This window comes from Gorilla gorilla, chromosome 1, assembly GCF_029281585.2.
Source record: "Gorilla gorilla gorilla isolate KB3781 chromosome 1, NHGRI_mGorGor1-v2.1_pri, whole genome shotgun sequence".
Taxonomy (NCBI): domain Eukaryota; kingdom Metazoa; phylum Chordata; class Mammalia; order Primates; family Hominidae; genus Gorilla; species Gorilla gorilla.
This window is the reverse complement of record NC_073224.2, coordinates 162,069,751-162,093,072: the sequence shown is the minus strand read 5'-3', so window position 1 is coordinate 162,093,072 and position 23,322 is coordinate 162,069,751. Positions and strand designations below refer to the sequence as shown.

The 23,322-nt window shown below is 40.1% G+C and overlaps 1 protein-coding gene across 6 annotated transcripts in view; it reads left to right on the top strand.

The window, feature by feature from the left end:
- Nucleotides 1-15,956, top strand: part of MIGA1 (mitoguardin 1) — a 95,811-nt gene extending 79,855 nt beyond the window's left edge. For all 6 annotated transcript variants that reach the window (XM_055351114.2, XM_004026010.5, XM_055351116.2 and 3 more), the window contains 4 exons: nucleotides 2,527-2,661; nucleotides 4,975-5,028; nucleotides 9,403-9,519; nucleotides 11,248-15,956. In XM_055351114.2, the coding sequence (XP_055207089.2) occupies nucleotides 2,527-2,661; nucleotides 4,975-5,028; nucleotides 9,403-9,519; nucleotides 11,248-11,466 (525 nt within the window). In that variant the 3' untranslated portion in view covers nucleotides 11,467-15,956. The remainder of the gene's footprint in view (nucleotides 1-2,526; nucleotides 2,662-4,974; nucleotides 5,029-9,402; nucleotides 9,520-11,247) is intronic.
- Nucleotides 15,957-23,322: the final 7,366 nt, after the last annotated feature.

The following is a 23,322-nucleotide window of genomic DNA, read 5'->3' as shown; positions in this document are numbered from 1 at the left end:
GTTGAGACTACTGTTTCATTGTCCTTGTTAAATAAAGCCAATTGTATGGTTGTGGGACATCTTTTTTTCTGACGAAGTCATAAACCACACTCCTTGTACATTGGGGCAGTAGTTGTAAATTGTTTTCTAAGAAGCCTTTTTTGCTGTTGTTGGCTCCTTGCTTCCTTCCCTCCTGTCCTCCTTCCCTTGTTCCCTCTCTTCCTTCTCTCCAAAAGTCATTGGCAGGCCCCTAGCAGGGCAGGAATGGTGGCCTATGCAAGGACAGCTTTGGGTAGTACAACAGCAGCAGCTCAGTAGGGCTGGGGAATTGGCTGTATACACAGGACTGAACAAATAAGTATACTGAGAAAAATCAGAGCCAGCTTTTCCCTGTGAGAGAAGGGAGGTATAAAACGCAACGCTGGGATTGGAATTGGAGCTGTCAGTGTGAGTTCACAGTTTATAATATATATGTAGATACAGATATAGAAATAAATATCGGTCCAGGCATGGTGGCTCACGCCTGTAATCCCAGCACTTTGGGAGGCTGAGGCGGGCGGATCACCTGAGGTCAGGAGTTCGAGACCAACCTAGCCAACATGGAAAAACCTTGTCTCTACTGAAAATACAAAAATTAGCCGGGTATAGTGGCTCACGCCTGTAATCCCAACTACTCAGGAGGCCAAGGAATGAGAATTGCTTGAACCTGGGAGGTGGAGGTGGCAGTGAGCCAAGATCGTGCCACTGTACTCCAGCCTGGGTGACAGAACGAGACTCTGTCTCAAAAAATATATAGATATAGATATCGGTCCGGCATGGTGGCTCATGCCTGTAATCCCAGCACTTTGGGAGGCTGAGGCGGGCGGATCACCTGATGTCAGGAGTTCGAGACCAACCCAGCCAACATGGCAAAACCTCGTCTCTACTGAAAATACAAAAATTAGCCGGGTATAGTGGCTCACGCCTGTAATCCCAACTACTCGGGAGGCCAAGGAACGAGAATTGCTTGAACCTGGGAGGTGGAGGTGGCAGTGAGCCAAGATCGTGCCACTGTACTCCAGCCTGGGTGACAGAACGAGACTCTGTCTCAAAAAATATATAGATATAGATATTGGTCTGGCATGGTGGCTCACGCCTGTAATCCCAGCACTTTGGAAGGCTGAGACGGGCAGATCGTGAGGTCAGGAGTTTAAGACCAGCCTGACCAACATGGTGAAACCTGTCTCTACTAAAAATACAAAAATTAGCCAGGCATGGAGCGCATGCCTGTAATCCCAGCCTGGGTGACAGAGCGAGACTCCGTCACACACACACCAAAAAGGAATGAAATCCCAGCACTTTGGGAGGCCGAGGCAGGCAGATCACTTGAGGCCAGGAGTTTGAGATCAGCCAGGCCAACATGGTGAAACCCTGTCTCCACTAAAAATACAAAAATTAGCCAGGCATGGTGGTGCATGCCTGTAATCCCAGCTACTCAGGAGGGTGAGGCAAGAGAATCACTTGAACCCAGGAGGTGGAGGCTGCAGTAAGCCGAGATCGTGCCAGTGCACTCCAGCCTGGGTGACAGAGCAAGACTCTGTCTCAGAAGCAAAAAAAAAAAAAAAAAAAAAAAAAAGAGTGAGTTTACAAGCAGCTGAAAGGCCTTCTAGGCAGAGAAAACGGTGGATACAACAAATACATGAAGACTTAATTTTTCCTTTTCTAGTGTTCCCTTATCCAGGAAATGGAATCAGTATCCATTTACTTCTGCAGGCCAGCAACCTGAGACTCATCCTTCACCTCTCCCTGATGCTCACCCATTTTATCATATTCATCTCTAAGTGTGTCAGTTTTAACTCCTAAATAGCTTTCAGTTTCTTCAACTTTTCTCTCTTTCTGTCACCCCTCTTGGCCTAAGTACCTGTTGTCTTTTCTCTGGGCTACATCAGTAGTCTTTATATTTCCCGATTCCCTGCTCACTCCTTTCCTCCCTGCATTCATTCTTTCCCCTGTTTCATTCTCCACATTTCTGCCAAAATGATACAGCACACTATACTTTTTCCTTTATTGTGCTTCACACAGTTCATAATTGGATATTTGCAGGATTATTTTGTTGCTGTTTTCCCCACTATACTCTAGGCGTCTAATTTGCTTACTCTAGAAGTTTGAGCACTTGGTACAGCATGTAGTATGTAGAGTGTGTATGTATGAATGAATGAAAGAGCAAGATGTTCATGATCTGGTGGGGAAGACAGGCACATATACCAGTAACTAAATAACAAGGCAGAATGAGCATCCTGGATGTTATAATAGAAGCATGAACAAAGGACTCCTAGAATAGAGAGGAGGAGAGATTATTTTCACTTGAGATCTAGGAAGGAGCAGCGATAATGTGAATTCGTAATTTCTAGTGGCGAGCTTTCGTATTTATCTCTCCTTTTATTTTTTATTTTTGAATAAGCTGATTAAAAAAAACCCCTGCTGTTATAAAACCATAAAGCCCTGGCTCAGATTTTATTTCAGCTCTATGTAATAATAATTTCTGTTTCAACTCATAATTTAATGCAGGTGAAAAATCTAAATTTTTATGATGTTGTTCTGGATTTTATATTAATGGATTCCTTTGAAGATTTGGAAAACCCACCCACATCCATACAGAATGTAGTAAATAATCGATGGCTAAACTCATCCTTCAAAGAAACAGTAAGTGGTGGTTAACCTTTCTCAGCCTTTTAAGTTTGATTAAAAAGTGAGGCTGGGCGCAGTAGCTCACGCCTGTAATCCCAGCACTTTGGGAGGCCAAGGCAGGCGGATCACCTGAGGTCAGGAGTTTGAGACCAGCCTGGCCAACACGGTGAAACCCCATCTCTACTAAAAATACAAAAAAAAAAATTAGCTGGGCATGGTAGCGGGCACCTGTAATCCCAGCTACTCGGGAGGGTGAGGCAGGAGAATTGCTTGAACCCGGGAGGTGGAGGTTGCAGTGAGCTGAGATTGAGCCATTGCATTCCAGCCTGGGCAACAAAAGCAAAACTCCATCTCATAAACAAACAAACAAACAAAAAAGTGGTTGGCCAGGCGCGGTCGCTCACACCTGTAATCTCAGCACTTTGGGAGGCTGAGGCAGGTGGATCATTTGAGGTCAGGAGTTCGAGACCAGCCTGGCCAACATGGTGAAAGGCTGTCTCTTTTCAAAATACAAAAATTAGCTGGGTATGGTGGTGGGCACCTGTAATCCCAGCTACTCGGGAGGCTGAGGTGTAATAATTGCTTGAACCCAGGAGGCAGAGGTTGCAGTAAGCCGAGATCATGCCTCTGCACTCCAGCCTGGACAACAAGAGTGCAACTCTATCTCAAAAAAATGTCAAAACTGGGTAGATTGTTAAGATTTACATATACATCTGTCTGTGAAATAATGTATGGAAACTGAGCTCATCCTTTGATATTCAGCTCAGGCATATACGGTATAACATCTTCAGATGAAATTCTCTTTTCAGCTTCTGTTCTTTTCTGTTCTCAAACCTGTTTGACATTGGTTTTTGTTGGGCTTTAAGTGTGCACCTGGAAGCAAAGTAGGGTGGATATATTTCATGATGCAGTTTGGATACCTTTAAAAAAATGTTCCAGTTGGCAATTTCACAATTATTTTGGAACTTACTGATATTAAACTTAAAAGCATTTTAAATAAATTCATTTTGCCTCAATTAAGTATGTTTTAATAATAAAAGGTACATGTTTTCCATTTCTGTAACTGATTTGGTAAAGTGACCTTGATCAAAGCTGGGTCATGCCACAGTAGGGTCAGATTTTTCTTTCTTTTTTTTTTTCCCCTTCCTGGAATCACCTCCAAGGGTCAGATTTCTTCAGGATCCACTGGGTGCTTTTGTCCTGTCACGGTTGTATTTCCTAGTTCTTTATTTGGATCAAACTGTTAGCTCTATTCACAAATATTCCAATAGTACTATTCTTGAAAAAAAATTACTTTAGGCCAGGTGCAGTGGCTCATGCCTGTAATCCCAGCACTTTGGAAGGCCGAAGCAGGCCGATTACTTGAGCTCAGGAGTTTGAGACCAGCCTGGGCAACATAGTGACACCTCGTCTCTATAAAAAAAAAATACAAAAATTTGCCAGGTGCAGTGGTGTGTGCCTGTGGTTTCAGTTACTCAGGAGGCTGAGGTGGGAGGTTCACTTGAGCCTTGGAGGCGGAGGTTGCAGTGAACCGAGATCACTCCTTTGCACTTCAGCCTAGGCAATGGGAGTGAAACCCTGTCTCAAAAAAAAAGAAGAAGAAAAATTACTTTATTATTACACATAGAATATTTATTTGTGTATGTGAATTCTATATACACATATTTTCACTTTTTTCCCTTAAGGAACAGAACTTTAAAACTCTGAAAATTGAATCTCGTTTGTTCCAGAGTGCAGTCTTTTTCCTTTAGTGGCTTTGTGTTTAATTTTTTAAATATTATTTTACTTTTTTTTTTTGCCCTTACAACATACAACTTTGCTCATGATTTAAAAATTTATAAAAATGAAATACCTTTTCATTAATATTTTCAAACAATGTGAGGACCCTGACTAGTTTTGTTTTTTGTTTGTTTGTTTGTTTTGAGACAAAGTCTCGCTCTGTCACTAGGCTGGAGTGCAGTGGCGCGATCTCTGTTTACTGCAACCTCCGCCTCCCGGGTTCAAGCAATTCTCCTGCCTCAGCCTCCCGAGTGTCTGGGTCTACAGGCATGCGCCACCATGCCCAGCTAATTTTGTTTTGCATTTTTAGTAGAGATGGGGTTCCACCATCTTGGCCAGGATGGTCTCCATCTCTTGACCTCATGGTCCACCCGCCTCGGCTTCCCAAAGTGCTGGGATTACAGATGTGAGCCACTGTGCCCGGCCGACTAGTTCTTACTAGTAATGAATATATTGAACGTTTTAGACCCATAAACTTTGAATTTCTAATAAAAATGGAAATGTTTATATAGCTATATATAAATCTTTCTTTTCTCTGCATGTATTTAGGCTGTGGCTTCAAGTTGTTGGTCGGTGCTGAAACAGAAAAGACAACAGATGAAGGTAAAATTCGTTATGTCCTGAATTCCTTTGTTAAATCATTTAAGGATTCTGTCAAAGAAGCTTCTGAGTCACTTCTCTGGTGGGAATTGGCAGCTGTAGGCGGGGTAGGAGGGACTGTCCCTCAGGCTAGATGAGTGACTTACTGGTAGTGGGTTGGCTTCTTTTTTGAAGGCCTTCTTTCTCATCCTTAGTATTGAGGCATGCATGGTATTTCAGCTAACTGGGAGAGGGGTTTCGAGTTGGAAACAGCTCTGATAAGTTTTAGGTTTTTGTTTTTTTCTCTTAATGATATTAATTTTTTTTTTTTTTTTGAGACAGTCTGTCTCTGTTGTCCAGGCTGGAGTGTGGTGGCGCGATCCTGGCTCACTGCAATCTTTGCTTCCCGGGTTCAAGCGATTCTTCTGCCTCGGCTTCCCGAGTAGCTGGGACTGTAGGTGCCACCACACCCGGCTAATTTTTGTATTTTTAGTAGAGACGGGGTTTCACCATGTTGGCCAGGCTGGTCTCAAACTCCTGACCTCAGGTTATCCGCCTGCCTCGGCCTCCCAAAGTGCTGGGATTACAGGTGTCAGCCACTGCACCTGGCCAGTATTTTTTTTTACAGTTCTTTAATATAGTGGATTCCCTTCATTTAATCCAATTAAGAAATAAAGATTTGATTCTAATAGCTGCTTTATTCAGTTTGGAGCCCCTACAAATAAAAAGTCTCAGAGTTTATATCCTGCCTTCATGCCTCACACCCTGTAACCCGTCTTACCTGCTAAGCATTGTTTTTCTCATACACTCCTAGTAGTAAAGGGCAAGGACTCTGGAGTGAGACTACTGGGTTCAAATGCCACATACTAGCTATGTGACCTTAGGCAAGTTGCTTAGCCTCTCTATGCCTCAGTTTCCTTATCTCTAAAAATAGAATAGTAATAGTATCTACCTCATAGTGTTTTGTTTTGTTTTAGAGATAGGGTCTTGCTCTGTCATTCAGGCTGGAGTGCCGTGGCATGATCATAGATCACTGCAGCCTCTATAACTCCTGGGCTAAAGCAATCTTTCTGCCTCATCCTCCCTGAGTTGCTAGGACTACAGGTGCACACCACCATGCCTGGCTGATTTTTTATTTTTTTGTACAGATGACGTCTTGCTGTGTTGCCCAGGCTGGCCTCAAACTCCTGGCCTCAAGTGATCTTCCAGTCTTGGCCTCCCAAAGTGTTGGGATTACAGGCATGAGCCACTGTGCCTAACCCTCATAGGGTTTCTTGAAGATTCAATGTGAAGTGCTTAGAACAGTGCTTGGCATAGTGCATTAAGCAAGTATTGACTATTACAACATTATTATTTACCCAAGGACCTATAGTATTTTATCATATCCATATTTTTCAATCTTATAACTTTGAGACAGTATTGCCAGTTGCAGTGATTTTAAAGTATGGTCCTCACAACATCTTTAGAATGTGCTGGTAGAAATAATTCTGGAGCCCCTGTATTTGAATAATTCTTATTTAAAATGATTCCAGAGACCCATATTTTAAGCAGGTTTCCTTAATGATGATGATGAACTCTAACGTTAGGACTAGGAACAGACTTGTATACATGGGTTTGATTCTCACACTAGCTAGCATGATTACAGTAAGTTACTGACCATCAGCTTACCCTCAGTTTTCCCATTTGCAAAATGGTGTTAATGCCTACTTAATAGGACTGCGGTAAGGATGAAAGTGATGATATCAACAAGCTTAATTTAAACATTAAACATTTAAAGAGTTTAGTAAGTGGTAGTTATAATGATATATTATTAACATGTCTAACTTTATTTTTCTACTTCCTAGAATAAATATTGTACTTTTTTTTCTTTTTGAGACGGAGTCTCACTCTGTTGCCCAGGCTGGAGTGCAATGGCATGATCTCAGCTCACTACAACCTCTGCCTCCCAGGTTCAAGCGATTCTTCTGCCTCAGCCTTTCAAGTAGCTGGGATTACAGGCGCTTGCCACCATGTCCGGCTAATTTGTGTATTTTTGGCAAAGATGGGGTTTCATCATGTTGGCCAGGCTAATCTCAAACTCCCAGCTTCAAGTCATCCACCTGCCTTGGCCTCCCAAAGTGCTGGGATTTCAGGCCTGAGCCACTGCGCCCAACCTATAACTTTCTATATCCATAGATACCTATATGTCTCACCTCTTGGGAACTATTTCCTATACCTGAAATGCCAAATTCCCTCTGTACTTAAATAAATCTTACCCATCATTGAGCTCAGCTCACATTATTCCTTGCTGAAGTTTATCTAGTCTGCTTCAGCCCACACTAAGTTCCCACTTCTCTGAACTCATAATACACTTCAAGTCTGTATGGTATTTAGAACTTTACTATATGTAGAACATACTTTTTGGCCCTCACTAACTAGCTGTGTGTGAATTAGGGCAGTTTATTTAACCCCTCTCCAATATCACTTTTCACATGTTTAAAATGATGTTAACATGACATACTTTTGAAGGAATGTTATAGTAAATTAAATAGAAACTAGCACATTTTCTAGAATATAATGGGTACTCATTAAATGGTAACTGCTGCTATCTTATATTTTAAAAATGAGGTTTAGGCCCGGCACAGTGGCTCTTGCATGTAATCCTAGCACTTTGGGAGGCCAAAGAGGGTGGATCACCTGAGGTCAGGAGTTCAAGACCAGCCTGGCCAACATGGCGAAACCGCGTCTCTACTAAAAACTCAAAAATTAGCTGGGCATGGTGGTGCACGCTTGTAATCCCAGCTACTCGGGAGGCTGAGGCAGGAGAATTGCTTGAACCCGGGAGGCAGAGGTTGCAGTGAGCCAAGATGGTGCCACTGCACTCCAGCCTGGGCGACAGAGTGAGACTCCGTCTCAGAAAAAAAAAAAGAAAAGAAAATGAGGTTTAGAAGATTGTCTTGGAGACTGTAAAATAGAAAATAACCCGCCCCCCCAGGAGACAGAATCTTAAGGTGTAGTTTTCTGTAGTCAGTGCTGTATAACAAATCCCACAGTGTGTTATTTAACAAGGGAATTTCAAAAAGTTATTATAAACTTAGAGTTTCCTAAAACACAGCTATATTGACTAATACTTCACAGGAAGAGGCAATTACACAATTAAATGCTTAAATAATATAGGGTTCCTTAATTAAAAGTTAGGATTCTAGTAAGAGTAATTTAGCTTAATCATTTTACTAGTTTTTTTTTTTTGGTCAGTTAATATAATTAAGTGATTGAGTTGGGCTTTTAAATAGCTAAAACTATGATAGTCTTAATAATAATAAAACTTATACAACTAAGGAACACTGTAGCATTCTTGTTGTTGCTTCGTTGCAAAGCTAATATGATTGCCCTTTTTTTTTGAGACAGAGTCTTACTTTGTCACCCAGGCTGGAGTACAGTGGCATTATCTTGGCTCACTGCACCCTCCAACTCCTGGGCTCAAATGATCCTCCCACCTCAGCCTCCTGAGTAGCTGGGACTATAGGTACACACCACCACGCCTGGCTAACTTTTGTATTTTTTGTAGAGACAAGGTTTCACCATGTTGCCCAGGCTGGTCTCGAACTCCTAAGGGTCAAGTGATCCACGTGCCTTGGCCTCCCAAAAGTGTTGGGATTATAGGCATGAGCCACCATGCCTGGCCGGATTGCTTTTTTATGAAGCATTTTTATGAGGTAAAAACAACTTTTAAGGGCGGGGTGTGGCAGCTCACGCCTGTAATCCCAGCACTTTGGGAGGCAAAGTAGGGAGGATTGCTTGAGCCCAGGAGTTCAAGACCAGCCTGAGCAACATAGTGAGACCTGTTTCTACTAAAAATAGAAAAAATTAGCCAGGAGGGGTGGCGTGCACGTGTGGTTCCAGCTACCTGGAATTTTGAGGTGGGAGGATCACTCAAGCTTGGGAAGTTGAGGCTGCAGTGAGCCATGACTGCACCAGTGCACTTCACCCTGGGCTACAGAGTGAGACCGTGTCTCAAAAAAACAAACAACAAATATAGAAATGTGTCTCAGCACATATGAAACTGTTGGCTAGGATATGAAATCTACATAAAACATTCTATGACTCTAAAGGTTACTTGTAACCTTATTAACTTTCTTAATAGCATGGCTCATGACTGACTCTTGGTTTGCCCTCAAAAAGAGCTAGTCATGAGCCCTGCACTATAGTGCCTGCCTGTAGTCCCCACTGCTCAGGATGCTAAAGCCGGGGGATTGCTTGAGGGCAGGAGTTTGAGGTGTTGCTAGACTCTGGTTCTAAAAAACAAATTTTCTTAAACGCCCACTGGTCATATAATGAATAGCAACTTCAGTTTCTGTACTAGAGAAAGCAAATAACAAGAAGGTAGAAGTAACTTGATTCTCCTTTACTTCCCAACAGATCCCAGATGGATTTTTTGCCCATTTTTATGCCATTTGTGAACACATCAGTCCTGTCCTAGCCTGGGGCTTTTTGGGTCCTAGAAATTCTCTGTATGATTTATGTTGCTTTTTTAAGGTATGTTCAGTCATTGAATCATTTCTCTTTTTTTTCTAAATCAAAAAGGAGATACGGTTTTATTCTGTTTTGTTTTGCTTTTGTAGAAGAACAAATGTTATTTAAGAGTAAAGTTATAAAAGTCACCTAAATTCAGCATTTAAATGTCAGTGTTAAATATTTTTGGCATTTTATAATACCACTATTATTATAATGGACCAGTATTTTATAGATTTGGTGCTTTATTCTGGAGTAGACTCAGCATATCCATTCACCTTATCAATTCCCTAATGCAACGGATACATGGTCTTGCATGGTGTTGCCATGTGACAGTCAAATCAATGTAGACAGTTAGTTTTTCATACCTGGGCACTTTTGAAACTTACAAACAATATCCGCCTTTATTGCACATGTGGTAATATAGAATAAGTTGTGGTTAAAGGTGAGATGAATGATAAAATCCAAGTTGTGAGAAATAAAATGGGGGTTTAACGTTATCTCCCAATGTCAGCAGTTTTAGTTTGCCAAAATACAAGTTATAGCTCCTTATAGAATTTTCTGGCTGGCAAAGTGACAAGGAAAGTCTCGCTATGTAATAGTCTTGAGTTTAGGCTGCATTTCAAGGAGCAAATAAAAGTAAACATAATTGAGTATGAATTTGAAAGTTTGGATGTTTTACTATACCATTCATTTTTTAAAATTATGTTTATGTGCTGTCAAGGTAATATTTTTATAAATGGTTTAGAAAATGTGTATTTTACTGTCATTCAGAACACGTTGATTTTTGTAGTTTACTTGACCACCCAAATGTAAGGTATGTGTTTTAGGGGTTGGGAATTAAGTCTGTCATCAGTGAGCATTCTGACTTGGGGCAAATCATTCTTTGATGTTCCTTTTCTTTATCTATAAAACGAGGGAGCCTAACAGGTTGATTGCTAATGACCCTTTCAGATATAAAATCCAGTGAATCAATGAAGTGTGTCTTCTTAGTACTTCTTAATAACGTTTGGAAGATATGTTATTAAGAAAGAAGATAAAAATTAAATATTCCTGTTTTTCGCTCTTTGAAATTACTTTTTTTCTATTATGGTGACATAACAGCTGAGACTTAATACTTATTCATATACAGTTTGCTTACAGTGAGTTTCAGTGTATATAATAACTTACTGAAATGAAATATCCTTCAGGATCTACCACTGATTTGAGACCTGAAATGTTCTTTATTTTTCGTGTGCCTTAAGGGTTTTTCTTGTACAAAAAAAAAAAAAGCACATTTAAAATTATAATGTATTATTTTATTATTTATTTAAAACTATTACTGGAAATAGTTTATTCTTCTGTCTTAGAGTAGAGGCAATGCTCAAAGGTCACATTGAAGGGAAAGGACTATAACCCCTTATATTTAAACAGTGCTTTAGAGTTTACAGGCACTTCTTATAGATTATCTTTTTTTAAATGTTTCCCCACCTTTTCATGGTATCACATAGGTTATCTTTTTTGATCATCATGTCATCCCTGAGTAGTAAGTAGGATGGGTGGTATTAGCCCTATTTCACAGAAAAAGAAAATGAGCCCCCAAAAAGGAAAGGTTAAATCACTTGTGCAAGGTCCCTTTTCTAATGAGATATGAAACTAGCACTGGAAGTCAGGTCTTCTGAGTCCTGATTCAGTGCTCATTATAATATTAGAAGCTTTTTCAATGTAACATAATTTTGGTCTAATAAATGCCAATTTATGTTCATTTTCCAGAATCAAGTTCTTTTATTTCTCAAAGACATTTTTGACTTTGAGAAGGTGCGCTATTCAAGTACAGAGACTTTAGCTGAAGACCTCATGCAGTTACTCATTCGCCGCACTGAGCTTTTAATGGCCTATCTTGAAGCAGATGCCCTGAGGCATACAAGTAGTTGTCTAAGCAGTCATGGTCATGTTATGTCCACTGGGCTACTGGAAGCCAAAGTACAATAAGTACCATAAGAATCATACAATTTGAGTGTGCTATGAAATATTTTAAGGTAACTATTGATTTTGTAACATATATTACAAAATTAACAGAATTGGTGCATGTGGATTCAGGGAGGAAAAAAAAAATCTACTAAAAAATGAGCAACTGTACTGTATTTATACAGAAGTTCTGTCATTGAATTCCTGTGTAGTGTAGTCATAGTGGCTTTTTGCATTCATTAGGTAATAATTGAAGTTGTGAAATGTATATTTTACAGAAATATTGCTTGAATTGAAGCCAATATTTGGGAGTTAATTGGTTTGTCTTCTTGAAGCTGTCATTCTCAAAAGCTCTGTTTTTATGCTTTGCACCTTTAAAATGTACACTTTAGCCAAGGTCTTTGTGGCCCACACATGCAAGAATATATTACTTCTAATGTCAATATATTTAACTTTGCCTAGAAACATATTTTTAATTATAAAGTTATTCATTTGTTTAATCAAGTTTAGGCAGTAATGATGTTTAATATGTACTGCATAGATTATTGCTTGTGCATTTGCTTATGTATTTGAATCAAAGAAATTGTAATCACTGAATATTGTTATAGAACATTTAAATGGGCCACTTGCAGTGGCTCATGCCTGTAATACATTGGGAGGCTGAGGCAGGAGGACAGTTTGAGGCCAGGAGGTTGAGACTAGCCTGGACAACATAAGGAGATGCCTGTCTCTACAAAAACATAAAAATAAATTAGTTGGTATCAAGCAGAGTTCCATGGAAATATTAAAATTTTTTTAAAAAATAAAAATAGGCTGGGTGTGGTAGTTCATGCCTGTAGTCCTAGCACTTTGGGAGGCCAAGGTGGGCAGATCACCTGAGGTCAGGTGTTCGAGACCAGCCTCACCAATATGGTGAAACCCCATCTCTACTAAAAATACAAAAATTAGCCAGGTGTGGTGGCGGGCGCCTGTAGTCCCAGCTACTCAGGAGGCTGAGACAGGAGTATTGCTTGAACCCAGGAAGTGGAGGTTGCAGTGAGCCGAGATCGCACCACTGCACTCCAGCCTGGGCAACAAAGTGAGACTCCGTCTCAAAAAATAAATTAATTAAATTAAATTAATTAGTTGGGTGTGGTGGCATGTGTCTGTGGTCCCAGCTACTTGGGAGGCTGAGGTGGGAGGATCACTTGAGTCCAGAAGGTCAAGGCTGTCATGAGCCGTGATTGCATCACTGCACTCCAGCCTGGGCGACAGAGCAAGACCCTATCTCAGAAGTGAATAAATAAAACAAATAAAGCACTTAAATGAATTGACATTGAGAAATTTACAATTTACAAATTTATATTAACTGTAGTTTCCAAAATATGTTACTGTTGGTCCTGTAAGTTACAGAGACTGAAGAACTTTCTTTTTATACATTAGAGCATTTTCCCCTGGAATGAGTATTGATTAAAAAGATAACATTTATTAATTAATAAAGGCAATTTAAAATTTAGTGTTATTTGAAGACTGTCAACATCTGAAGGTATGAAACTTGGTACAGTGAAATAATTTCTCCTTTCTCCTTCCTTTTAGTTATTCCCACAGAAAACTCAGCCCAGTGGGAATTTGTCATATTATGCCCATGTTTTTAAAATATTCATATTTTGAATCTTATTGACATTTTAAAGAAGGGTTTTTTCCTCCCTTGAATGTAAAACAAAAATATTTTTAATGATGTGGAAGTATATATTTCATGTTCATTATGATAAATCTACGAACAAATGAATTGTTTTTATGGGTGGAGTTCTTCTATAAGAGTATATTAAATGCTTTCAGAGTTGTATTAATTTTTTTCTAAATAATATACCACTTATTTGGAGTGGCTAACTCAGTATGTAAGTAGATTAGATTTGTTGATTTTGCCCCTAAAACGGGCTTTAGTCATTTTAGGAGTGAGTTGCACAAAAGGACCTAAAATGCATTGTTTTTTGCCTTCTTTTAAGAGATGGGGTCTCGCTCTATTGCCCAGGCTGAAGTGCAGTGTGCTATCATACATAGCTCACTGCAGTCTCCAACTCCTCATACCAGAGGCATGTGTCACCATGTCTTACTCCTAAAATGCATTTTTAAAAAGCGAATTTTTAGATTAAAGTGCCTACTTTCTGATTAATAAATAGAAGATGAAAAAAGTGGGCAGGAAAAGCATAATCTTTTAAGATTTGTAATTTTCTGTATGTGCCACATTTATGTAAATTAACTATAAAATATGGAATTCAGGATCATGCTGTTTTGCATGTACTTTATAGGTTATATAGCATGAAACATACAAATTATCACTGTTCTTTAGTATATAGCTCCTTGCCTTTTCTTACATAGATGCTTAATTTAACAATTACCTATTTATAATTCTTATTATTGACGGGAATATGATTAGAAGTACCAAAACTAAAAATTCCATTATGTACTGTTTACTTTTTATTTAATATTACATGTTTTTACCTTGTTGCGATATCTTTGGTCTTGAATGATATACACACATATGTGTGCATGCACATGCATTTCATTACCATGTAGATAAGACAGTTATTGCTTATATTAATTTACCCATTTGAGGGCTAAGCGTTTTAAGCTGTGGTTTTATAAGCAAAGCTGTAAGTAAATATAATTTATTTTAGAAAGATATTATTTGAAATCAATTTTGAAGAATTGCACTATTTGATAATGCTGCTACTACATGAGATAACTCTGGGGAGTTAATTTTATGAGATAAGATGAATGGCTTTCTAGAAGGTGTTGCTTTTGGTTTTGTTTTTCTTTTTCTTTTTTACATTTCATCTTAGAAAAAGTTGCTTATATTCAGCAGGTTGGTTTGTCAAATTCAGTGTTTGAGTTTGTTTCTGGTCGGTTCAGTAGCTGCTACTTTAGCAAGATGTGGCCTTTCACAAAAGAGGTAAGAGTGACCAAATAGAATTTTAGGACAATAAGTATAGGAAAAATCTCTTTATTGTAAGAGAAGAAACTTGAACTTTTTAAAGGAAATGTCCTCTTGAAAAGAACATCTCTGACTGCATGCAGAAAGGTACTTAAGACATATATAATAGGCCAGGATTACAGTGGCTCACGCCTGTAATCCCAGCACTTTGGGAGGCCCAGGTGGGCAGATAACCTGAGGTCAGCAGTTTGAGACCAGCCTGACCAACATGGTGAAACCCTGTCTCTACTAAAAATACAAAAATTAGCCAGGCATGGTGGCGCATGCCTGTAATCCCAGCTACTCGAGAGGCTGAAGCAGGAGAATCGCTTGAACCCGGGAGGCGGAGGTTGCAGTTAGCCGAGATCGTGCCATTGCACTCCAGCCTGGGCAACAAGAGTGAAACTCCGTCTCAAAAAAAAAAAAAAAAAAAAAAAAAAGACATATGTAACGGTTTCCATTTGCCTTAAAATTGGGTTAAATAGCAAAAGCAATGTTTTTAAAAATGATTAGTTTAGAGCCTTTTAGGGTAAACCCTGTTTAAACACTTAATCATGGAATTGCTCTTGCCACCATGAGCTCTACCATCCACTTCCATATGTAAATTATAAGAGGGACTTCCATTAAGTCAGTCCTGAGAAAATATCCTTTTTTCTAGAAGAAAGAAGATAAATTTTGAGGCAATTTACATTTGGTATTTCTTTTAATTTCATTTTTTGTATTTTGATTTCTCTACATTTTTGTTCAACTAAAAGAGTGCTTATTTCTTCTTGAAGGTTAACATTATGTTTATTAAGTATCAAAATGGAATTACCTTTTAAAAAAGAAGACAAGTTTTCCATACTGTCACAGTAAGCTCCAAAGAACTGTGTCTTTCTCATAAAGTAATATTCTTTATTTGCATCCATTTACTATGATTCCGTTAATTTGTTGAATTAAATGCCTTTATAAAAATATTTACAAATGTTTTCTTGCCTTAAAATGTAACATTTTCTACTTAAATTTAATTTCCAAGAGAGTGATTATTTGCATTACAAAGGAATTCTTAATAATTCCTGTAAGCCTAGGAAATAGGAATGCCAAAGTAACATTTAATGTACTTCTCTATAACTTTTCATAATCAGAAATTTTAAATTATGTTTATATAACCCATTTACTTTTATTTTAATGTGAATATATATTCAGAAATTATTTGATGTAAATTTCAAAATGATTATAGGAATTAAGCTGAATTCTAATTTTTTTTGCTTAGATTAAGAAATATGTATGTGAAATTTAAGAATTTATATAATCTGTGATCAGTGGAAATAAGAACATCCCTAGTTTGTTCCTAATGAGTATATTACGTTATTGTTTTGTTTAGTTTGTGAACATTATGTATTAGCTTTACTTAGCTGATATCAGTAAATGTTTCTGTCTCCTAAATGTAAGGACTGTACTCATTAATTTGTGTAAAAGTAAAACACTACAGTAGCAGAAAAAATTGCACTGGCTCTTTAGCGAAAATAAGCACTGTAACATGGATGTATTACTATTACTGCCAAATAAAAAAGTGATGGTACGTCTTGCTGATGTATTGAATATTTTAAACAATGTTAATATATAATTATGAAGTCACACTTGTCTCATCAGATCCTGTATGAGAATATTCAGTCTCCATAAGACCCATATATATGGCATAGAGAACAGGACAACTGCAGAAGCATTATAATCAAATATAAAACTTTATCATTAAAATAAAAAATAAAAGGCCAGGTGTGGTGGCTCATGCCTGTAATCCCAGCACTTTAGGAGGCCGAGGCGGGTGGATCATCTGAGGTCAGGAGTTTGAGACCAGCCTGGCCAACATGGTGAAACCCCGTCTCCACTAAAAATACAAAAATTATCTGGGCATGGTGGTGGGCACCTGTAATCCCAGCTACTCGGGAGGCTGAGGCAGGAGAATCGCTTGAACCTGGGAGGCAGAGGTCGCAGTGAGCCAAGATTGCACCATTGCACTCCAGCCTGGGCAACAAGAGCGAAACTCTGTCTCAAAAAAATAAAAAATGAAAACAAAGATTAAAAATTTATTGTTTCTCCATGTACTGATGTGGGGAAAAAGACAGTTTTGTGATGAATAAAGTGAAAAAACTTGTATTTTAATTAAAGTGTTTGGATGATAATGCCATCAAGCATAATATAAACTTATCATATTGATGTATATGCATCATTACTATTCATATATGACCTGAACCTCCCTTCTCATCAATTCTTCAAAAGGCTTCAGATATATGGCCGGGTGCAGTGGCTCATGCCTGTAATCCCAGCATGTTGGGAGGCCGAGCAAGGCAGATCACTTGAGGTCAGGAGTTTGAGACCAGCCTGGCCAACATGGCGAAACTCTGTCCCTATTAAAAATACAAAAACTAGCCAGGCGTGGTGGCGCACACCTGTAATCCCAGGTTCTTGGAAGGCTGAGGCAGGAGAATTGCTTGAACCCAGGAGGTGGAGGTTGTAGTGAGCTGAGATCACACCACTGCACTCCAGCCTGGGCAACAGAGTGAGACTCAGTCTCAAAACCAAAAAACAAAAGGGTTCAGATATATTTAGTCAAGGAGAGGGATGCCACCTGGATACCACCATAGTCACCAGATGGAAGTCACCTGGATATGAAAACAGATTCTTAGTTTGAGACTTTTAACAAATGGGTTTATTTTAGAATAATTATATATGATATAGATAAATCTATATAGTTATATTTTTAGAATTATTAAACATATAAAGTGAAATATATTGATAAGAAAACCATATAAACATGAGTGGAATCTTTCCTTAGCTAGGATACGGGGTTGGAGTGCAATGGGAAACTAGAGCAGCATCTCATTCTCATTTTCTGTTTTGTCATTATCTGCCATACTCTGTTGTCTCATGCATCTTCTTTGATCCTGAACTTAATGTTCAGGATCTGAACTTAATGTTTTGCACTTTAAACATCTGTCTCTGAATTCTTATGTATATTTAAAATGCTTCTCTGCAAACATCTTAGTGCCCTATTGTTAGACTTTATAGGGCTTTGCTGGAAATCTTTATAAATCACTTTGTTAATCTTTCTAAACTAACTGTTCTTATGCTGCTTTTGACTTCTGGTTTTTTGTGCAGTGTTTCTTCCTATGCCCTGTATTCTCTGATACTTTATCCTGCCACTTCTTCTCCCTTGATCTCTTTCTCTTCTTATGCTACTGACATCTTTGATCAGGCTACACAAACTCTTCTGTCTGCTAAGGTTCTTTCTTTGGCTTTTTCTATATCTGAACAGTGAAAACTCTACAGTAACCATCATCTGGGCAGGGAAGGACTGTATTCTACTACAGAGAAGAAAAACAGCCTTCCTTCTATGACACTTTTTATTCTTTACTTAAAAGCCACAGCAAAGCAACTGGTACATCAAATATGTCTTTTATGTGTGTCACAGAAGCCTTTCACAAAGTACATTTATATTTAGGAAATTACAGAACTTTTATAATTTGCTATGTTTGAAATGATACCATAGTACTTGAATATAGAGAAGCACTTTGAATTAGAAAGCACTTGAAATATATGACTTCCTGAACTTTGCTAATTCTTATTTAATAATAACTCTGTGTGAGAATGGTCCCAGGGCCCAGGTGCGGTGGCTCACGGCGTGTAATCCCAGCACTTTGGGAGGCTGAGGCGGGTGGATTGCCTGAGCTCAGAAGTTCGCGACCAGCCTGGGCAACACAGTGAAACCCCATCTCCACTAAAATACAAAAAATGATCCGGGCGTGGCATTGCGTGCCTGTAGTCCCAGCTACTTGGGAGGCTGAGGCAGGAGAATTGCTTGAACCTGGGAGGCAGAGGTTGCAGTGAGCTGAGATCACGCCATTGCACTCCAGCCTGGGCAACAGAGTGAGAATCCATCTTTAAAAAAAGAAAGAAAGAAAGAAAAAGAATGGCCCCAGGAATTTTACAAAGGACCAATAAAATAATGTGGTAGAAGATGAAGATGGATAATAAATGTTAAAGCAATTATATTCACAATCTGTTACAATACAACAAATTATCCTAAAATTTTAGCAGCTTGAAACAACAAACATGATCTTACACAGTTTCTGAGGGCTGGGAATTCAGGAATGGCTTAGTCTGGTGGTTCTCTCCTGAAGTTGCAGTCATCTGAAGGCCGATTGGGGCTGGAAGACTCACTTCTAAGGTTTTCTCATTCACATGTCTGTTGTCAGGAGGCCTCAGTCCCTTGCCATTGGCAAGAGACCTTAGTTCCTTCCAACTAGACCTCTCAGCTGCCTGAGTGTCTTTTAAGACATGACAGCTGGCCAGGCATGGTGGCTCATGCCTGTAATCCCAGCGCTTTGGGAGGCTGAGGCAGGAGGAATGTTTGAGCCTGTAAGTGTGAAACCAGCCTGGCCACAAAATGAGACCCTGTCTCTACAGAAAAAAAAAAAAAAAAAAAGACGGGGCAGCTGGCTTCCTCCCAGATAAATAATCCAAGAAATAGCAAGGTAAAAGACACAATGTCTTTTATAACCTAGATGTGGAAGTGTTGCCACTTCTGCCATTGGTAACACAGACCAACGCTGACACAATGTGGGAGGGGATTACACAGGATGCGAGTACCAAGAGGTGGAACATTTGGGGTTGTCTTGGTGGCTGGATACCATGGCAGGGAATCATAATAAATTATACATAATGATGTAGACAAATTATTTTATTTATTTATTTTTTAGAGATAAGGTTTTTCTCTCTCTCTTACCCAGGCTGGAGTGCAGTGGTTCTCACTGCAACTTCTAACTCCTGGGCTCAAGTGATTGTCCTGCCTCAGCCTCCTGAGTAGCTGGGGCTACAGCCACATGCCACCACACCTGGCTTATTTTTATTGTTTAGTAGAGAGGAGGTCTTGGTATGTTTCCCAGGCTGCTCTTGAACTCCTGTCCTCAAGTGATCCTCCCACCTCAGCCTCCCAAAGTTCTGGGATTACAGGCTTGAGCTACCATGCCTGGTTGACATTTTAATGTTAAATGAATGAATGTACTTTCTTTGGCCAATCTTTTGATACAGTATCAAGGCCTTTAATTGGGAGTATGGATTCACTCGATATTTCAAGATATCTTTGTTACATAAACTAAACCGCTAAATCAGTTGTCTCCAACCTTTTTGGCACCAGGGGCCAGTTTTGGGGAAGACAGTTTTTCCATGGACGGTTCGGGGGTGGCTGTAGTGGATAGTTTTGGGATGAAACTGGTCCATCACCGATCATCAGGGATTAGATTCTCCTAAGGAGTGCACAACCTAGATCCCTTACATGCATAGTTCATAATAGGGTTTGCGCTCCTATGAGAATCTAATGCCATCGTTGATCTGACAGGAGGCAGAGCTCGGGTGGTAATTTTCACTCGCCAGCCCTCACCTCCTGCTGTGCAGCCTGGGGTTTGGGGGCCCCTGCCCTAAATCATCATCTGGAATTTCGAGTTTTCCTTACTTTTAAAGGAGAGAAAAGGTACATTAAAAAGCACTGACTGCAGAATCTCCCTAGATTTGTACAATTTTGTACCCAGTCTTTTACATTTGTCTTCTCCACACCTAGCTTGGTGGTAATTTTTGTAAGCTATTTGCCTTTATCAAGTCTTTTCAAAGCATTCAACTCAGCTTTTATAAAAAACTGTAACTTTATTTTTGCTTTTATAATTTCTTTCTTTTTTTTTTTTTGGCACGATCTGGGCTCACTGCAGCCTCCGCCTCCTGGGTTCAAGCGATTCTTCTGCCTCAGCCTCCCAAGTAGCTGGGATTACAGGCACGTACCAACATGCCCGGCTAATTTTTGTATTTTTAGTAGACGGGGTTTCGCCATCATGGCCAGGCTGGTCTCGAACTCCTGACCTCAGGTGATCTGCCTACCTTGGCCTCCCACAGCGCTGGGCTTACAGGTGTGAGCCACCATGCCTGGCCTATAATTTCATTTTTTAAATGTTTACTTTGTATAATTTCAAAACCGTGCAACTGACATAGAACAAACCTAATCACTCGTGATAAGTATACAAGTAATGCTTATACAAATTGGCAGATCTTGGATTTTTAGTAATCTCAAACTTAGCATGTCAAAACTGAGCTCCTTACCACCCCTGCCTAAACCTCCTCTTCCCACAACCTTCCCTATCTGAGTAAATTACAACTCCATTCTTCCAGATCAAAGGCCCAAAACCTCCTTTCCTCACACCTCACATTCAGTTACAAAAAAAAAAATCCTACCATTTATACCTAAAAAGGCAACAAGGAAAAAAAAATATGCCAGGTATTTCTCACTACCTTCACAACTATCACTTTGGCCCAAATCCCCATTCCTCATTCCGATTATTGTGGAAGCCTCCTAATTAATTGATCTCCCTGCTTCTTCTCTTGCCTCATTTAGTGTATGTGCAGCACTTAAGCTAGAGAGAGTAAACATGTCAGATCATGTCACTACGTTGTTCAAAACCTACCAGAGACCACCCATGTTAGAGTAAAAACCAAAATCTTTACAATGCTATACAAAAAAGAGGCTGGGCACAATGGCTCATGCCTATAATCCCTACTCTCTGGGAGGCCGAAGTGGGAGGATGCTTAAGCCCAGGAGTTTGAGACCAACCCAGGCAACATAATAAGACCCCATTTCTACAAAAACTAAAAAATTAGCCAGGTGTGTTGTTGCATGCTTGTAGTCCCAGCTACTCAGAGAAGCTGAGGCAGGAGGATCGCTTGAGCCCAGAAGTTAGAGGCTGCGGTGAGCTGTGATTCCACCACTGCACTCCAGCCTGGGTCTCTCTAAAAAAAAAGGCCAGGCGCTGTGGCTTACGCCTGTAATCCCAACACGTTAGGAGGCCGAGGTAGACGGATCACCTGAGGTCAGGAGTTTGAGACCAGCCTGGCCAATATGGTGAAACCCCATCTCTACTAAAAATACAAAAATTAGCCGGGCATGGTGACAGGCACCTGTAATCCCAGCTACTCGGGAGTCTGAAGGAAGAGAATCGCTTGAACCCAGGAGGCGGAGGTTGCAGTGAGCACAGTTTATGCTACTGCACTCCAGCCTGGGCGACAGAGCGAGACTTATTCTCAAACAAACAAAATCCTACGTAGTCTTGTCTCCTGCTCCCCACTGCACCTCCTATTACCTCACCCTTCACCTACTCAGCTTCACTCGCACAAGCCTCCTGGTTCTTCCTAGAACACGTCAGATAGAATCCTTCTCTGGGCCTTTGTGTCTATCCCTGGACCACTCTTCCTCCAAATATTTGCTTCTCCAGATATTTACATAGCCTACTGCCTCACTCTCCTCAAGGCTTTTACTCATATGAGGCTTTCCTTAGCCACTCTATCTAAAATTACAACATCTACTCAGCCTGCCTCCAGCATTCTCTACTTCCCTGCTCTGGTATTATCCATATTGCCATATTACATGTCACTAAATACTACATAGTTCACTTATTTGCTTATTGTCTGCCTTCTTTCACTAGAATGTATGTTCCATAATGGCAGGGATTTTTCTTTTATCACTGCTGTATCCTTAGCATATAGAACTGAATATCTGTTGAATGAATGAATGATGAATTGGTGGGAAAATAAGCAGGCCTTGCATGCTGTGAGTAGCTATCAGTGTTCTACAGAGAGAATGGAGAGCTTTGTTTAATCTGGTGAATCTATTGGGTGGATATAAAAATAAAAAATTAAGTTTCTATTTATTTATTTATTTATTATTTTTCGAGACAGAGTCTCACTCTGTCGCCCAGGCTGGAGTGCAGTGGCATGATCTCGGCTCACTGCAACCTCCGCCTCCTGGGTTCAAGCAATTCTCCTGCCTCAGCCTCCCGAGCAGCTGGGACTACAGGCGCACGCTACCACACTCAGCTAATTTTTATATTTTTAGTAGAGACAGGATTTCTCCATGTTGGCCAGGCTGGTCTCGAATTCCTGACCTCAAGTGATCCACCCGCTTCAGCCTCCCAAAGTGCTGGGATTACAGGCGTGAGACGCCATGCTCAGCCAACTCACTTCTTTAAATCACAGAAATAAATATGTAATTATAAATTGATATGTATAGGGGCAGGGCACAGTGGCTCACACCTGTAATCCCAGCACTTTGCGAGGCCGAGGTGGGTGGATCACTTGAGGGCAGGAGTTCAAGACCAGCCTGGCCAACATGGTGAAACCCCATCTCTACTAAAAATACAACAATTAGCCAGGTGTGGTGGCACGCGCCTGTAATCCCAGCTACTTTTGAGTCAGGAGAATCGATTGAACTGGGGAAGCGGAGGTTGCAGTGTGCTGAGATCGTGCCACTGCACTCCAGCCTGGGCGACGGAGCAAGACTACATCTCCAAATAAATAAATAAACAAATAAGCAAATAAATAGGAATATATATATATAGGGAAGAGAAAGGTGGGATGAAAGGTGAGGTGCAAGGTGGGGAGAAAGGTGGGATGCAAGGAAGCCTTCTCCGAGGAAGCAGCATTTAAGAAGAGAGCGGGAGGATATGTTGAAGTTAGGTGAAGGGGAAAGTGGGAGAAGGGATTTCATGCAGGGAACAACTTATGCAAAGGCCCTGCAGCCAGACTGCCCATAGAAAGTTTCATGAACTGAAGAAGGCCAAGGTGATGGCATCAAAGAGAGCAAGGGCACAAGCAAGACTACCAAGACCACCTATCACTCTCCGTAGTTTGGTACATTTAAATAATTTTAATTACCAATTTTGAACTTTTCTGTAATCGAGGAATGAATGGCTTGCCCTCCTTAGAAGAGTTTCCATCCTGAGTAAATAGTGTGGGGATGGGACTGGGGAACAGAGTTATATTTGAGTAGAAGGCCTTTTGTGTGTATGGGTGTGTGAGAGAGAGAGAAACAGAGAGAGAGAGGGAGTTTCACTCTTGTTGCTCACGCTGAA